At 37.8% G+C, this 19,259-nt stretch overlaps 1 protein-coding gene across 2 annotated transcripts in view; it reads left to right on the top strand.

Annotated features, from left to right (window-relative positions):
* Positions 1-3,643: 3,643 nt before the first annotated feature.
* The window catches only part of LOC124169762 (esterase FE4-like), a 35,495-nt gene continuing 19,879 nt past the window's right edge, over positions 3,644-19,259 (top strand). The window contains exons 1-2 of one of the 2 annotated variants that reach the window (XM_046548475.1): positions 3,644-3,992; positions 4,079-4,238. In XM_046548475.1, coding sequence (XP_046404431.1) covers positions 4,095-4,238 — 144 coding nt within the window. In that variant the 5' untranslated portion in view covers positions 3,644-3,992; positions 4,079-4,094. Of the gene's footprint in view, positions 4,239-19,259 lie in introns of both variants that reach the window. The other variant, XM_046548474.1, reaches the window with a different exon arrangement.

Genomic DNA, 19,259 nt, shown 5'->3' with positions numbered 1-19,259 from the left:
TCCTTAGTTCGTTTTTAAATAATTGTTCAACGTAGCTCTGCTAATGCATAGCATTCATTAACATGTGACCAAGGATTGCTCCTTTTCCTTTAATGTACTTCTATAGTTCATTCCAGGCTGTTTCTCTAGAATGGAAAAAAATCAATGGAAAATTGTGCCGGTTTTAATACAAAATAGTGAGAGCGAATAGGTTGCTTGCTCAGTAAAGCAAAATCTTTGGCAGAATTAGAACATGTAATTTAAAATAGTCATTCACTCTACAACTTAGGATAAGTTCATGGGAAATATATGAGAGAAAACCCAAGTAGTCATTTTTCTTTTCTTATTTTGGATAAACAAATTTTCTGCCAGCATTCCCTGGAAATAACTCAATGTAGACAAGAATGTCCTACATGGGAAAAATCATTGGTGATATGTGTCTCCTAGATAGGATCTCCCAGTGGAGAGATTTAAGGAAAGCAGGACAAAGAAGCTGCTTCAAGCAAATCTCGGAATTAAAACTTTTGAGAGATACTCATGAATGCCAACAATGGAAAACAGACGAGGCCAAAAACCACTTGGCATGCTGCAGCGTCATGGTGTCAACTGAAATTTACCTTTGAGCTTGTATGTAGCCCTTGAAGTAGTGAATTTTGTTTTGACATTTTCTTGTTGTATGTGCATACCGAATTTTTTAGTGAAATGGCTGAACATTGTCGTTTGAGTTCTAGATCAGACTATGATTCTTCTGGTAAACTTTCATGTTTATTATGCTCCTTGATGGAGGCAACAAATGATAAAACGCTCCTAGATAGGATATACGTTTTAGTATGCCTGTACGCTATCTCCTGCTGAAATTATGGAGATGTAAATATGAGAACACAGTATCTATCAGGTGGCGTGAGGAGGTATTCCTTAGGTACATGTGTAGTGCTTGATTGGTTTATCCTGAAATTCTTCTTTCCTGCTATCTGGAACTACAACCGTGCATTCATAATAAAACCTCACGGAAATGGTACTGGTGAGTAGCACCATAGTTGAATTTAGAATCACTTATCTTATTGCTTGGAGATTGTGTCTGTGTCGCCTGTGATTTTTCTCATTAGCATTTCCCCAGATGATGTCTCAATGCTTCTGGGTTTCACCACTTGGATATTCTTGCTGATGTTCTTGCTGATATCAAAACACCAATGAGAAGGAGGATCAGACGGAAGCAAGGGCAGATGCAGTAATTCCGTTTGTATCTGGCACCTCAGAGAAGATTGCTAGGATTCTACGACAGCACAGCGTAGTAACAAGATTCACTTGTGTCACCAAGACTGGAGATGTCCTACCGTGCCAAAAAGACGTTTTGCCGCAAGACATTAAAGAAGGTGTCTATAAGGTGCCATGTTCATGTGGCAAAGACTACATAGGAGAGACATGTAGATAAATGAAAGTGTGCATCCAGGAACACAGAAGATCCACAAGAAATAAGCAATTTCAGCTCTCCGCCATTGCGGAGCATGCTTGGAGTGAACCTGGACACCAGATACTGTTTGACGAAGCAACAGTTGTTGCAAAAGAAAATAGGTATTATCCCATGCTAATAAAGGAGGCTATCGAAATATTCAAGACACCTGAAAACATGAATAGAGAAGATGGCTACCCTCTCCACAACTCATGGAAGAGGGTCAAACGAGAAAAAAGGAGGTGGACCAATCAACCTCCAGATGCTGGTTGGAATACCGGAAAAACTGTCGTCGCAAAGAAAATCCACACGGTGAAACCCAGGAGTATGGAGACATCATCTAGACAACGCCGCGGAAAACTACACATCAGCACTTCCCCAGTATAAGGTTTGGACAGTTGGACTGCATACTTGTTTCCGATTTCCTTCAATGAAGTAATGTCATTTTTTATTATATTTTCAAAGTTGCATTGCAGTTTCCTTTCCCATTTCATTGAAGTTATATCAGAAATCTCAAGGTGCCAATGGAGCCACAACTCAGTAAAAACATCAGTCTGGGAAAGGGCCCTCCATTCATCTCCTGTTATATTTTTTTCTGATTTTTATTTTATTCCTCAATGGCTATGATATGATGATGTGATTCCACAGACTTATTTATTATTCAATGGTAGATTAAAAGAGCCCCCTCCTTCACCCCTCCTTTAATTTCTGGAATATTTGAAAAAATAGTTAAATGTACGGTGGCTCTCCGATGCATCATTTTATGTCAGGAGCCTAAGACACAATGTTTAAAAACTGTTAATGAATATCTAGAAGCCATTTATCAATGTATATTAGACTTCTGACAAATTACCCGTTTGGTATTGCATATCAACCAAAGTGTAGGGGAAAGTAATGAACTGCCCTGTCAAAAACAAAGATCTTAATCTGTCCTTAAAACTACATTCCGGGTGCCGAGAGTTATCGGATGACAGACAGAAGAGTCTAGCTTGGGGTAGGGGGCAAGGTTGGGCTACCGCCGAAAGGCAGCACCACCTGGAGGGAGACAGGTGGAGGACCCTTAGCACCAGCAGGGTAAAGGTACCCTAAAGATTTGGTGCCCTTCTCCCATAGTAGAATCCCTGAGCCCACGGGAGTGAGACCTGCCCGCCGTAGCGTGAAACCGTGACTGAATCCGCAGCCATCGTGATTCGCCGATTCTTTTAGTGCAACTCAATTGTATTCGTGACACAATAAATTGATACATTGTTCATTGTTACATAGGGCGTAGTTATTTTGCACGAAAGAACCCTTGGAGACCCTATATAGACTATGAGCGTGATAGACCCAAAGGAAGAATTCTTTTATTTTGATGATTCAAAGAAAGGGCTTCTTTTGATGGCTCAGACTTGTTTCAGTGCTTCATATGTATGTGACAATGTTGAACAACTAGGCGAGGGTGTTAGGTGCGTTTGGGGGACAGCAATTGGCTGCAAACTGTGCTGGCGCAAAATGGAGGGGCGGAGGGTTCTCTGCCCCTCCTTTTGGGCTGTCATCAGGCAACTCTCGCCAGCTGAACTGTATTGCTCATATCTTCTTCAAGGGCTAAAAACGTTTGAGGTTACATGATCTCTAGTAGTTTTGGCTTGATTCTTAAGCAAAATTAAGATCCATAAATAATCAACAATTTTATTTTGCCCATCGAGTAACTAAACTATTACATAATTAAATCATTTTGAAGGACGAAAATGTGTCATGGTCCTCTTTGATAATTTATTGAAATCAGCAGCCAACATGCCATAATTTTTTGACGATGCAGTTTTATTTTAATTTTGATAAGCTATAAAAAGGATCTAATGAATGCCAAAAACTGTCTAGTTTTTATAGTATTATATTAATATTTAATTTTAATGAACTTCTTGGAATCATAGGTCTTAAAATCAGATTATCACCTGCGGACACAAGTCGCAAACCTGCTAATGTTTGACAAGCCATTGAGCTGTCCTAAAATTTGAAGTTGGCGCCAATGCATCCAACAATCTATGCATCAATTGCGTACTCTAGGCTAGAGTGCGATAGGAAATTAATTACTGTATCGCATGCAAGTATCATGAGCAAATAGGCCTTCTACTGGAATAATTTTTGCATGCTATTACGCGCATACTTTTCGTCTGCGGCGGGAAATACAATATGGCGTAGGAGTTCATTAAGTTCATCCTTCCGTGCTTCCGTAAATGGAAGAAGATTAATAAAAAAATAATTGTTCTCATTGTTCCCGGGTAAGGTATTCGTAATATTCAATCTAAAAGTAATAATTTCGCTAAGTGAGGCGTCCCTTTATTTCTTGTTTATTCAGATCAAAGTTAACCTTTGTTTTCTGTCTTTATCTTGATCTTGTTACGCCTATCCAAGAAATATGGCAACATTGTCCATGTATCCAAATCATCCATCAAGGCCTTGGAATGCTTCATGAACGTTGACTTTTAAATTGCTTTCACTTTGCGAATGCCGGTTTACTCAAGTTTGGCGACTGTGACCGTGCCGCGATAGAAAGCTGTAGAAATCGGCAGTTCTCAATCTTCACGTAATTATTCTTGCTATTAATCTTTTATCTCAAGATTAGGGGACGATCTAGTTTTAATTTCCATAGAATCTGCTTACAAACCGCAGTCCGCTTTACGAGGAGATGGCTGGCATGAATTCGCCTGTCGTTAGCATTAAGCAGGGAAGCCTTCGGGGAACAGCGAAAACAACCCTCAACGGAAAGCCATACTCTTCATTCCTCGGGATACCGTACGCTAAACCACCTGTGGGACCTTTACGTTTCACGGTAAGTACCGTCAGTGCTACAGTGAGTTACTGCTCAAGGATGCTCAACCGAATGTCTTGGCAAAAAGTGAATAGATTTTTAATGTGTCAGTGTGAGGTCGAGGCAGTCAAAACAACGTATGCGACCGTGTCTTCTCACACACCTCTCGCGGTGGAATTTTACAATTTTTATTATTTGCGCGTATTTTTTGTTGTGGTTACCTTACAAGGTCTAATTTATCGAAAATATTGAACTTCATGCATAGGTCTCTAACATAACTATAGGTATCTACATTTTTATGGACATTCTTTTGCTATTATGGTTATTTTTTACGATGTTTTAAAATCTCCAGATGATATTATTGATTACTGTGTGTACTGAAAGCTCAATATGATTCCTTTAATTTTATATTGATCAATGTTTTTCCTTATACGGACTACATTCAGCCCCCTGTTAAAATGTTTTGCAACATTGTTATTTAATCCCTCTTGGAGACTTACCTTTTCAAGCATGTGGAGGCATTGGCACAGCGATGGGGGTGTTGGGGGATAACCAGATCTCAGAGAAATTTTAAAATTTAATCCATTTTACTTAATTGGATAAGTATAATTTATATAATAGTGTAAGGATTAATAAAATATCTCTCAGAAAGCTGTAAAACTCACCACTTTGAACCATTTATCTTAATTATTAAAAATTTTCTAGGAAGAGCACCTGCACCTCCCCACACAGCACAAAGTGAATAATATGCACATAATATTCAAATATTATGCGAATATTATGCCACCACAATGGTATAAAACGCGCATATTATGTACATAATATGTGCATATAAATGGTATAATGTCCTCATAAATTGCGGTATTATGCGCATAATATGCGGAATATATGCAGTGATGGAATGGCATAATATGCACATAATATTCAAACATTATGCGAATATTATGCCACCACAATGGTATAAAACGCGCATATTATGTACATAATATGTGCATATAAATGGTATAATGTCCTCATAAATTGCGGTATTATGCGCATAATATGCGGAATATATGCAGTGATGGAATGGCATAATATTTGCATATATACGGAATATATGCACCTTTTATGTACATAAAAGGTGCATATAAATGGTATAATGTCCTCATATATTCCGTATATATGCAAATATTATGCCATTCCATCAGTGCATATATTCCGCATATTATGCGCATATATCGCAATTTATGAGGACATTATACCATTTATATGCACATATTATGTACATAATATGCACAAGTTATACCATTGATGTGGCTATATATATATGCACATATTATACTCATATATGCCATTTATATGCACCTTTTATGTACATATTATGCACAATTTATACCATGGATGTGGCCTAAAATATATGCGCATATTATGCCCATATATACCATTTATATGCTCCTTTTATGTACATATTATGCACGATTTATACCATTGATGTGGCTATATATATGCACATATTATACCCATATATATATGCACCTTTTATGTACATATTATGCACAATTTATACCATGGATGTGGCCTAAAAAATATATGCGCATATTATACCATTTATATGCTCCTTTTAGGCACGATTTATACCATTGATGTGGCTAAATATACGCACATATTATACCCATATATACCATTAGTATGCACCTTTAGGTACATGTTATGCACATTTTATACCATATCTACGAACCTTTTATGCATATTTTATACCGTTGATGCGTGATAACATGCAGTTGCATAATATTCGAAAATTACATGAATAAAAATTGATTTCTGGAAACGAGGAGAAATTTAATGAATCATTCATGTAGACACAGCATAGGTACATTGCACTAAAACAAGGCACAATCCTTCATCGTTGTATCACAAATATACAAATATTCAGTTAGGAGTCCTATATCATCGCAAATTTGGTTTAAATATCATGTGAATGACATCTAAAGACAAACATTCGCCCTTCCATAATCGTTACTCATGAAATTGCGATTAGAAAGTACAAAGTATGTCACACGAATTCACAATCACAACACTCGCGATGATTCCTTCCATGACATCCGCATGGTTGAACATCTACGGTCTTTTCTTAGCGAATGTATTAAAAATGGTCCAAAATGTGATTCCAAGCCACAAAGAGGTCTTCTAATCGCATAATTATCTCTGTGTTAGTCATAGAGTTGTGGCGAGCAATCACGCAAACGGTGTAAGCAAGCCGTTCTTGAAAATGCACTCCGAAACAATAAAGATAATATTGTCATTAATAATCACAAACTAAAATAATTATATGCATATATGATCAAGTACGTGATATCTTCAGGTCGAAAGTGCAGCTCACAACCTGGTTCAGTACTTAAGTGCCAAAACTTCGTCTTTCCTTGGAATAGCCTCCCTTCACTTTTCAAGCTGGGACTCTGACTGAAAAAGTACCGTCATAAGATATACATTTAGGTAAAAAAATTAATTAAAGTACTGGGAATAACACTCAAAATTAGGAGCTGATAATTTCAGATTTGCTTTCTACCCTATGACAAACGACAACGACTCACGTACGTGTACTTACTTTGATTTTAAATAAAGTCCTGTTCTTCATACCATGAAGCTTATTATTCCTTATCGTATATGCGTTACCAGAATAGTACTGTGACATAAAATAGTTCCGTAAACCCATCTTTTCCTCTTTAATATTAGATTTTTCAATAGACGTTCAATTCTCCCAACTACGGCAATATGGCTACGCCAACAACTAACAACAATGAACAACAACACAACGGCCATGCACAACGGCAATATGGCTACCAAGCTGCGTACCTCGCCAGACCGGAATATACCGGTGTGTAAAATAAAAAAATAATAATAATTGTGGAGTATTCTGCGAACGATACGAAATTGTTAGTGATATATTAAAACATAAGTTTTCACATTTTTTGATACAGAGGATGTATGATCATCGATTTTTACGGATACAATCACAGTTTACGGCGGCATAATATTTAAATATAATGTGCATATTATTCGCATATTATGTGCATAATCGACGGAATATTATTTGCATATTATGCCTATCCATTTATGCAACTTTTATACTGAATAGGATTTTTGAGTTTGCTGGGTGGCCGTTAATTAATGATTCTTATAAGAATCATAATTAATGATAAAATGTTACTAACAACGAAATAATATACATACAATGTCAATATTATTAATAGTTTACGGCGGCATAATATTTAAATATAATGTGCATATTATGTGCATAATCGACGGAATATTATTTGCATATTATGCCTATCCATTTATGCAACTTTTATACTGAATAGGATTTTTGAGTTTGCTGGGTGGCTGTTGATTTATGATTCTTATATGAATCATAACTAACGATGGGATGTTACTAACAATGTAATAATATACATATTATGTCAATATTATAGTAATAGTTTACGGCGGCATAATATTTAAATATTATGTGCATATTATTCGCATAATATGTGCATAATCGACGGAATATTATTTGCATATTATACCTATCCATTTATGCAACTTTTATACGGTATAAATTTTGAGTGTGCTGTGTGGGTCCCGTATCCCATACCCCCAGTATTAGTTGCTCCTGAAACCCCCCCTAGCCTCAATTCCTAGCCGCGTGCCTGATTGGAGGGATATATTGTACAACTAGTGTGTATCTAGCTCATTGACATTAGGACACTTTACCCTTTCCTGGCGGTGCCTCATCATCATCATTAGTCAACAGTCCTAGGATTGGTTAGACGCAGCTCTCCATTTCTCTCTCCTATCCGCTAACCTTTCCATATATATTTAACCGCTAACATTTCCACATATATCTTCTCTTTTACATCCTTTATAACGTGTCCTATATAGGATGTAATAACATATGTAACTCATTCGGTGCCGTCCCTTGCCCTATTTCCCTTCCACTTGACCTTCAGCGATTGTCTTCATCAGGCCATCGTGCCTCAAAATGTGGCCAACTAAGTTGTCCCGTCTTCTGCTTAAGGTCTTTAGGAGGCTTCTCTCTTCTCCCACTCTTCTTAGCACTTCCTCGTTACTTACTCAGCCAATCCATTTTATCTTCATCATTCTTCGGTAGCACCACATTTCGAATTCCTCCACTCTTGACTTCTCTGAACTCGTCAACATCCTAGCCTCGCTTCCATAGAGAAACATACTCCATATGTAGCATCTGATGAATTGTTTTCTTACTTCTTTGCTGGTATTTTCGGCTGTAAGAAGATTTATCTTAGAAGGTGGCGCCTACGAAAGGAAAAAAAATTCCCTGCTATGAGTGGTGTGATACTATTTTAAACCCCTCTCTATGGAGCTCTTTTTTGGGGAAGAAGTGCACATGTATCCTCACATCTTCATTGATTTGGGATCAAACTCAACGGAGCACCCTGCCACTGGACTAGACCTTCCAACCCTTTCTTAGCACAAGCCCATTGTCAACTTATTGCATTAGCTTTGCTCATTAAAAATAAATTTTGTTTGTGGTTTTCAATAATTCACACTTAAGAAAGGATAAATAACAATTTTTTAAGCATTGTAGAGTTTTAGACAAGTTTCTAGTGTTGAAAATAACAAATTTATTCCTGCATTCACGAGATCTGCATCTGAATCATAGCCAAGCCAAATGATTTTTCCTGGTAAAATTCACCCCTGGTGATAATGCATGCCTGTTTTTAACCCTTTCACGCCGAATGCCACACCTGTGCGGCGAGGATTTTCTTCCATAAACAACAAATGCCACACCTGTGCGGCGTTAATTTTCCTAACCTAAGCAACGAATGCCGTGCCTGTGCGGCACAGGTCGAAAAAAGTGACCATGGCGGACACAATAGACCCACGGACGCGGTCGCCCCTCGTGATCCGCCTTAGCACGAGCCCAGTCCCATCTTTGGCCGTTCAGGTCGACCCTTTCTTATCCTCTCCACGCGGTGTACTACTGTTATTTGCAGTGTGTTTTCCAAAAATATATTTGTAGCTTACTTTTGATATCTATTGCTATAAATGAATTCATCTTTTTTTGCTGACCACGTGGAAATTTCAAACAAAAGTCTAACGTTAATATCAACGGAGTTGTAGACCAACTAGTAAATATACTAAATCCGTCTATATCAATGTTAGAACTTCGTTTAAAATTTCTGCACGCTCAGTAAAAAAACACAAAATTCATTTTGAATGTAAAAAATCGATGCGAACAACAAATATTTGCATACATTTTGCATTAACATTTTAGCCAGCTGACCGTGGACTCGTCCTAGGAAGGGGCTTTTAATCCCTCTAGGGTCTGGGACAGAGGCCAAGGAAAGGGTTCGGCGCCCAACTGAGTTGGGTCCAAAATTGGTTAGGGAGGGAACCACTGCCTTCAGTCGACGCGAAAAAGCTTCGTACAGAGGAGTAAAGGAAACTTTCAAGATACTCGTATTGAGGAAGAATTTCCCTCAACGAAGGTCCGGCGCAAGAGGGTTAACTGAACTTTTGTTTATCCACCTGTCATTTTTGAACACTCCAATGCTTTTCTGATTTTCAAGCGTTGAATTTCATTCCATGGTGTTAAAAACCTTCATTAAGTACAAAAACAAAATGAATGTTGATTTGATATTCTCAATTGCATTCTCCTTAAACAGCCCTTTTGCTTGAATTGCTTCTCTCACGCCCTTGCTTTTCTTCAATGAGAATTGTTTTTCTAATCAGAACCTTCTGCTCTTTATTCTATTTTTCTATTGATGAGTATCGTCAAAATTTAAGGTGCATGTGTTGTCAGGTTTACTGTCCTAAAATTTTCATGGTCCTCAGCTTCATTAACATGAAGTAATAATAGAAATGTATTCTTTTTTATTGATGAATGGATTCATTGCATTACATGAGCTAAGTTCATCCTTATTCGTCATTAGTACTGTATCACATTTTCAAGGTTTTATTTTCCATTTTTGAAAGTATATTATGCCAAATTATTTCAAATATATTAAATATCTGAATGGAAATTCAATAATTTTTCTTTTGAAGTACTGCTCTTCAGTTGAAGTACATGTATGCATATCTTAATTCATTCATTCAACCGAATTGTTTGTTTGGATATGTGAGGGTAGAGCTCACCCCTGACTAGGCCTTATACATGTGAATTTCACACATTTGGTGTTGCGGGGCTAGTTCCTATGGGCCACCATGCACATGGATTATTTTGATTAACACGTTCCCTGCTGTGGATTTTTAGACGAATTCACTCATTGCACCTAATGTCTTTATTTTTCCTTTCGCTATAATACTTTGATCCTTTCCATTTGAGTTTTGGTGTGTGTTCGGCTATGTGCGCCATGGCGGTCACATCGAATACCTGGCACTGAAGTAGCTGTGACTGATGGCATGCTACGAGAGGCCAAGAGAGCAACTCTTACTTCGGTCATTATGATCGAAGCAGCGTGAAGATGAAGTACACGTTTTGGTCATTATGATCGAAGCGGCAGTGAACGCATTAAGTGTCTCCAAAGGCTTCACTTTGGATATGAACCCTGGAAACCCCTCAATCACGAGCCTTGTGCTATGAGTATCACAGGCTTTACTTTTATCTGTCTTGGTGAGGAGGATTTTGGACACATACTATAAGATAATAAGTATAAATGTATCCATACCTCATTAATTAATGACATGTGTGAGAATATGGTCCTAGCACACAGTGATACTCTTGTCATTTAATGTTATGGGGTGTCCATGTTTAAAATGAGTTAGCAGGGTATGTGCAAATGGAGGCAAAGTAGGCAGAGATCGGTGGAGTATCCAGGAATTTTATTAGGAGTGGTCCAAAATCAGGGGGGAAACATTTTTGAAAAACAGGGAACTAAGTAGAGCGTTTTTAACTAATTTTAACACTTTTTACTTTTTGTATTAGAAAATATTCATTTTTCAAAGAAATCTTTTCCATGTTGGTGGTTGTTTTCGGGAATTGCTGCGTAGGTAACATTTTCTAACTCGAAGTTTCACTCCTCCTACCGGGAGCGTAAAAGCTACATAAGCTCAGGACGAGAACGGTTTCCCATTCTCTTGATAACGCTCCCAGTAGGAGGAGTGAAACGTTGAGTTAGAAAATGCTACCTACGCAGCAATTCCCGAAGACAAACACCAACATTGATAAAAGATGCTGTGAAAATCTTCATACGAAAATCTTTTCCATGATTTTTCAATAATTTATTTTCTTTTATGATGGAGTAAAGAAATTGTGGTTTCATATTTTGGGAGGGCGGGGGTCCGGACCCCCCCCCCCCTCGCTACGCCACTGGAAAAGATAGAGGCTAAACATCCGCGTTTGCAAAAAGTTCATACGTATTTCCTTTTTGAACCAATTTAGGGTTTTTTTTGTGAATTCAAGTGCCCCACACTGATTATGCAACCCAGTAAGCACCTTCAAAATTGCTTCGCCAAATCCACCTTCTTGCTTTGAGGATAAGGATCTTGTCTGAGTTAATGCCCAATAGATGACCGAGTTAATATCCAATATCTTGTCGCAGTGAAGAAGCCCTTCCTGGAGAAATAATGACTGAATCTAACCTGTGATTTCTTGCTCAAAGCGAATAAAATGACTGTGCCACGTTTTGGAGTTTACCAGGGTAAATTTTTGTTTTGATGGTCTTAAAAGGTCTTAAAATGAAGTTTGCGGAAACATTGAAAAAATGACTGATTGTCACTTGGTGTACGTGATTTATCGCGATTATATTTTTTTTGCCTGGCTGTGAGCGTGCAAGTTGCCAAAAAATTTGGAACTCTGCAATAATCTGTGTTGGAGATAATTATATATTCCAGTTTCCATTTATTTAGCTTTCAGTTCTTATTATTATTCATGATTACGAAGTTCTCATTTGATGATTGTTTGTGTGTCCCCGGGTAGTCGCCCTTGAGTAAAGAAAAAAAGTGGAGATTCATGTTGACCGTCTTTTGTCATCATATCGAAGACGCAAAACAAAGTGCCCCCAAATGAATGTGTATCTCAATTTTGAAAATATTGTACTATATACTGGTACAATAACTAATTTCACCTAATTTTCATTGTTTTTTGCAGCTGAAATTTTTGTTTTGTTTAATCTATGTTTTTTTTAACTTTATTGAGCCACCTTTAAGATTAGATTCGTTAAATTGTCACTGCAGTATGTGCACCTAGATAAACCATCATGCAAACCATATGTTTCTCTCTGTATATTAAATTTTAGACCTATTGGCATTGTTTGAGGAAAAGCATCTGTTAATTACTTAAAACAATTTTTTCTCCAGATCAAGGCAGTTTATAAAAACGATTTCTCTATACCTTGCACGGGATCAGCTTTTACCTTGCTCAACAGCATTGATCGTTATTTGTGTCCGTACGTGCGTAGACCAAAAACATTCAGCATACAATACCTCAGCAAAAAGGTTTGCATCGGGGATATTAACAGTGAAGTGTAATATCCTTTGAGTTATGTTTTCCCTTTGAGCGTGTCAAGAGGTGTGCCTACCCTACAGGATGTCAAATCGCAGAAGCTGTATGATGTGACGTAAAAAATAATAATAATAGTTTTATTGGACATTAAACAAATTTGAATTTGCAATAGTATTCGTCATACACATAGGAATTATCAAATACACAAAATAAATATGGCAAAATCAATAGGATTATGCATCAATAAAGGACAACACAATTTCACATTCGAAAAACTCATTTATGGAGTAAAAAGCTTTACATGCTTTAGATGGTGATAAGAAAACGATGCGTCGGCGAAAACGTTGCGGCCGGCGCGTTCTTAACGTCGCGGCGTTAAGAACGCGCCGGCCGCAACAGAAAGTAGCACCCTAGCAGAAAACTAGTGTAGTTTTTTATGATATACCTACTTCTCTATATAAAACCCAATTATAGCGTTTCCTTAACATTCCTATTCCCTTTTAGCGTGAAAGTGCGAATTTTCGCTCGGGTTGCCTAGTTTTAGTTAACATTAATTAAATTAAGCGGCGCTCGTGAGCGATCTGTTGATCCCTCTCATGCGCATATCGAATGTCACCCGTTCAATTACCTGATGATGCCGCAACAGAAAAAAATTCATCGTGGTCTTCGGGTAAAAGATGCTTTGTCATGACGTTTCCCTTTGCAGGATTAGTCAATATTTATTCAGGCTGTGTTTGTAATGAAACGCATGTCAAACATTATTCTCATTTGAAATACTTTTTAAACTGGCATTTCTCTCGTTATCCCATCAAAAAATATATCAACTATTAAAAAATCATTCAGTATCGCTTGACGCAGAGTAAACTAAAGAAAATTTAGATGCAGCTGGTTTTCATTTAGAGCAGTTTGCGAATTTTTGATCCTGTTTCAAATGAGAGTGCCAGTTGTCTTGTTTGAACCAGAAATTCTTTCTGTTTTACCATTAAAACTTCGTAGTTTTTATCCGACGAAAACAAATTTCCGTTCTGATTTGTTGATCTATCTACCAACCTAAAGTATTTTTAGATTATTTGATACATTGCGCATTGATTATTTGCATCTACCGTCTAAGAAACAGGGCCGACTCTACAGTCCGGGCACCGAGAGTTGTCCGTTGACAGCTAGAAGGGGTTGGGGGAAAGGTTGACAGGTAAGAGAGGGAAACGCCCACCTCACATGTAAACAAAAGGGTTCCGTGAAGAAAGCAGCCGGCCAAAGGACAATGAGCGTGAAGGATCCAAAGGAATAATCCTTTGTTTTGGCGATTTGCAGAAAGGGCTTGTTTTGGTGGTTCAGGCTTGTTTCAGTGCTTCATATGCATGTGACAACGTTGTATTACTAGGTGAGGGCGTGAGGTGCGTTTGGGGGACAGCGATTGGTTGCAAACCATGTTGGAGCAGGGCGTGGCGAGGGATATGGTGCGTGATAGAATCCGGATTTTAAGGCGGTATCGAACGTTTCTGCGAAGATAATAATGCGATCTTGGTACAATTTGTGGCGACATATGAAGCGTTATGTCTCAGGAGACCTCTAAGTGAAGAAGGCTTTGAGTTTAAGAGATTAAGCTACAGACCACAAGTAGTATGGATTAGATCTGAATATGACTTAATTACATATTGAGAGCATGCGAATATATTAACTATTTTGAAGTAAGGCATTTTTATTAATTAATGACAATATATTTTCTCAATATATTCTCTCCTTTTAAAGTGCCATCGGACAACTCTCGCGGGCTGGACTGTATTTAATGTTTTTCCTTCCATTTGATTTTTTGGTGATGTTCAAATTCATGAATTTCTCCGCTTTAAATATGCGTAGATAGTCACGGAGTAATTGAAAATATGCAGAAAGGTTCCTCGGGTTTGTCGTCCATGTCTCCCACGGAAGACATGGACGACATCAACCGGTGGAAACCCCGAGAAACTTTTCTGCACCTGATACGCCGGGAAAACCCAAGATCATACAATAGGGTAGTTTCCTTCATCAAAGAAAACGAAAGACATTGATTGCGATTCCTTACCCACCATTAGTGTATTCATAATATAAAAATTATTTGGTTTTTTCAAATCCCAGTTTAGACGAATGGCAATGGTCAATTTTAACCGCATTTGAAAAAGGCCAGATTGGCGTCCATGCGATGCCACTCCACGTGACGTCACAGGGACCTAGTTTCTATACGAGTAGAAAGGAGTTTTACATCGTCTGATGTTACCAATTCATGCATGAGGCCCAGAGCTCATTGTCTGGGAAATAAGTCTTAATAATCACCTATTAAAACTGCCTATGGTCGTAAAGTTTCCTTCGTTTGATAAGGTATTAATAACCCTTATTTAAGCCAAGCGATACCTGCTAGCAGGGTACTCTGCTACCTGCTAGCAGCCTGCATCAGCAGCCTGCGCCTAGCGGCGCACATGTCCTCGCCCTAAGGTCACCTCGCACGGCGACAGCGGGAAGCAGAATGACGTCTAACTGGGTTTTCCCAGCATTGATACTTAGCCGTCGCGTTTTCGCGCGCTTGAAAAATTTCACTTTTCATTTAATCGCGAAAAATAGATATCGTCATTAAAAAATTTACAAGCGTGAAATACGTACTCCAAGGGTAATTATCTTTCGATTTAGGCTATAAAAAAATAATAGGAAACCACCCTTTTGAAAAGATACGTGGATTTCATATTCTGTTTTGGAGTTGGGATTTTTGAATATTTATTCTCGTGGTTGTTGACCTATGAGACCTTTCCTCTCAATAAGAAAGTGTAAGGTCATGGTTACGGTCGCAGATTCGCACTTATTGGACGATTTGATAGATACACATAGTATACACATTCTGCCCCCTGCGAATATCTCGTATCGGTTTCCTGAGGATTGTTAAACGCTTCTTATAGTGGTTTTTGAGACGTTTACATTAAATTTACCTATTCCTTATCTTTAAACTGAAAACCTGAATTTTAATAATATTTCTGAGATTTCCTCGAGAAATATTATTCGTTATTGCCAGATTGTCACTACAAAAGTTCGTGTTAGTTAGGGAAAACCTAATTTCCTCCAAACCGACTGAAAAAGGTTTGGTTTGAAATAGGGATGGACGGATCCATGATTTTTTTCGGATCCGGATTCGGATGGGATCCTTGATTTTCAGAGCCGGATCTTTCGGATCGGATATTTTCGGATGCAAATGCATTATAAAATTCCTGAAGCTGAGATTCCCCCGATGATCGTTCAATCTCTTGGGAAGAGTCACAATATCTGTCAGTCGTATTTTGCCTTTTTTATTTTTCAAGGCTGAAATTCTCCTATGTAACCTCTGCGAGAGCTTTCAAACAAAACGGTTCATGAGTGGGACAAGTATCGCATGCGACGGCGTATTCGAAGATAGAATCGGAACTCTTTCCACCCATATGGGGCGTTGCATTCACTGAAGCTATTATTCAAAATTTCTGATCCATATCCGGTGTCTTCCGCGACTTTGGATCCGATGTGTCCGATGAAGGGCAATATCCGCGGATATTTGGATCCGATCCGACCATCCCTACATAAAACCTGAATTTTAATAATTTTTCATAAATTTTCTCGAGAAATATTATTTGTTATTACCAGATTGTCATACCAGAAGTTCCTGTTAGTTAGGGAAAACTTCATTTCCTCCAAATCGACGCTACTGCACTGAAAAAAGTTTGGTTAGAAATGTTATTAAATTCTGATAAATTTATCAAACTTTCCGGTTCATATAGAACTTTGAATATTTCAGTAACAATGACCACATCAGTTTGATAAATTCCATAAAAAGAGCCCCAGCAGTTCGATATAAACTACTGAAATCAAAATGACGATAAAACCGACATAGTGTGCGCGCATATGAAAGATTTTCCACCCAGAAAAAAATTGTTTTCAAAATCATAAAATTGGAAGTTTAAAGTGAGTTTCCGCAAAAGAAAAAAAAGTGGAAAAAATACCTCAATACTTTAACAAAACTACTCCCTATCATATAAATTCGATAGATTTTAACAAATATGTTTTTTCCCTGTGGACAAAAAATTCTCTGGCATTCTTAGTTTAAGTGAATTTCCGTCGAATCATTACTTCAAATAGTTTTATGACCTCTCCCTAAGTCTTCTTAGTGTTTTTCATTTTCGTTTAGTCATCGCCTAATCTAGAGGTGTCAGGACACTCCGCTGCAGACCTACGCTTACCTTCGATATAGATTGGAAGGCGTTGTCTGGTGAAATATTCCCACCTCAGGGTTATTTTTGTTTACGCCGCTAAATATGGAGATCGAGATGAAAGCAAGGACACCTCGGCGGAATGCTTTGGAAGAGAACTCTGGGTGTAGGAAAGCTGTGAAGCAAATCCCTATTTACACGATTCATAAACACGTACGAGTTAATGCCCGTTTCAATAACCTTACGAGGTAATCACCATTTTAGGGTTCTTCGTCTGTTTTGCATGAACGATTTTTGTGGAACGGAAAGGAACATGTACGAATGCATGAACCAAATTAAAACGGATTCTATTTTCTGTGCATACATTCGCACAAGTTGGGTGCCTATGACACGATATTTTTGTCGCGCTCATTCACGCGTTCATACATTTAGACATAAACTCGTACGGATTAATTTACCGTGAAAACAGGCCTTACGAAGCAAATCTCCGATCTATTATTTATTTTTTACGGTTACTCTTTCATTCCCACATCTACATAAAAAAGCGGAGGAGACAAAATTTTATCCGTTCACAAATATGTACACGGAAAATTTTATATAACTTAACGCAAATTCCAGTTGTGGGAGATAATGAAGTTGTAGCCGACAAACAAGGACGAATTTTTTTTCAAATCTTTAATGAGTACATCCTTTGGTCAATAAGCCAACGATGTTGAATGTAATTCAAATTGGAAATGCCTTAATTGTGAATTGCACTTAATCGCCGGCCAAAATTTTCGTAGTGATGATATCTTTGCTTATGTCAGGGTCGGTTTGATAGAGGGGCCAGCAACATCCTTGAATTCTGGGAAAATATGCTTAATATTATACTGACTACTATCATTCTACTACGCAAATTTTTATTTCAAATGGTCAGGTGTTCGAAAGGAGACCCAGTTTTGTTTATATGTTCTGCATATCTCCTAGGCGCCCGCGAAAAGCAGCTCTCCCCAAAACAGCGCCCGTAATATGCTCCTGATTTGATTTTCTGGTTATTTTCTCAAATGAGAACTGCGAGATGTGTTCTTTCGCATTTGGTTTTTCTAATAAAAGACTCGAGTGATTTCGAAAGCAGTTTTCAATGCATGTGCTCTGTATTGCGTTATCCTCAAGAAAATCGTAAGAAACGCTTTGAAAGGATTAAATTAAAAATGTATTGTGGTGTTCAGCGATGGTGAATGAGTGAAACCTCATGATGAGTGTGGAACTTTTTGCCTTATTATCAGTCATTAATCATCTTGAGGTTTTCTAGTTGTAACCCTAGACAACAAAGCACTTGAAGCCAAGGACATCTTGCGATGAACTTAGATAACGTGCTTCATTCAATTCAAATAGTGCTACAACCTATCTGCACTACGAAACCAGTTCATTTGAAAATTAAGGTAGTTTCGTTAGTTTTGGTCGCGTAGCATGCCAATTAAGCAGTATTTTGTCATGATACAAAGTTATTACGCATCAAGATATCACGAAAGTAAAACCAGTTTGGGCATTATTGTGAACTATATTATTCTTTGTCCTCATTAGTTGTGTATCTATTTGCTTTCTTATCGTAATACTCTCGCATCTATGAGGAGTTGTTCAAGGTAGCGTTTTCCCAACCTTGGGTTAATGGAATTCACTGTTCAATCGCCTTGTCTTCGATAAATCATAGGTTTGTCGCAAATACCTCTCATCTATAAATAAATGCCTCGTGACGTGATTTTGTGTCAAGTTTTAATTCACATTCTGTAGGTTTTTTTTAGCGTGGATAAGGTAGATCGAGCCACTATAATGAGCTGTTCGGTGCCATATGCATGCAAACTCATAAACACGAAGTACGTTCCGTGGCGCTATTTGACCATATTTAGATTTCGACAGCGAAAAATGTCGAACGAAATTTTTCCTCTACCAATTGTTATGTCGTGCCTTGACCAACTCCATTTTGCCTTATTTTATTTAACTTAATTTATTTAATGTCATACATTAATTTGGTTTTTGAGTGTATTGATTTATATCTTAGTGTATGTTTTTCTAGGTTTATGTTTAGCAGCAGCAGCGGAGTTTTCTTTTATAGCAGCAGTACTAGCTCCCAGCCAATCAGCTGTCTTCTAGTTGATTCAGGAACGGGATGGTTTCTTATAGTATAGTTGGCTTCTTTTCTTGAGGTTTCAGTCTAAGCATTGCATTGGGTTAGGTGGGGAAAAATATATGGGAAGGTTTTAGGGCAAATTTGGGAGTTTTATGTCGGGGTTTATTTGGAATAATGTAATCCCAAAGATTCATTAACAGTTCGTTATTGGTTTTGCCAAAAGAATGCTGAAAATTTTCTACTGCGGTTTTAAGAAATGACAAAATTGGTGTTATTTTGAGATCGCTTCGGATTTGGCG

Source organism: Ischnura elegans, chromosome 12 (genome assembly GCF_921293095.1).
Source record: "Ischnura elegans chromosome 12, ioIscEleg1.1, whole genome shotgun sequence".
Taxonomy (NCBI): domain Eukaryota; kingdom Metazoa; phylum Arthropoda; class Insecta; order Odonata; family Coenagrionidae; genus Ischnura; species Ischnura elegans.
This window is presented reverse-complemented; position numbering and strand designations above follow the sequence as displayed.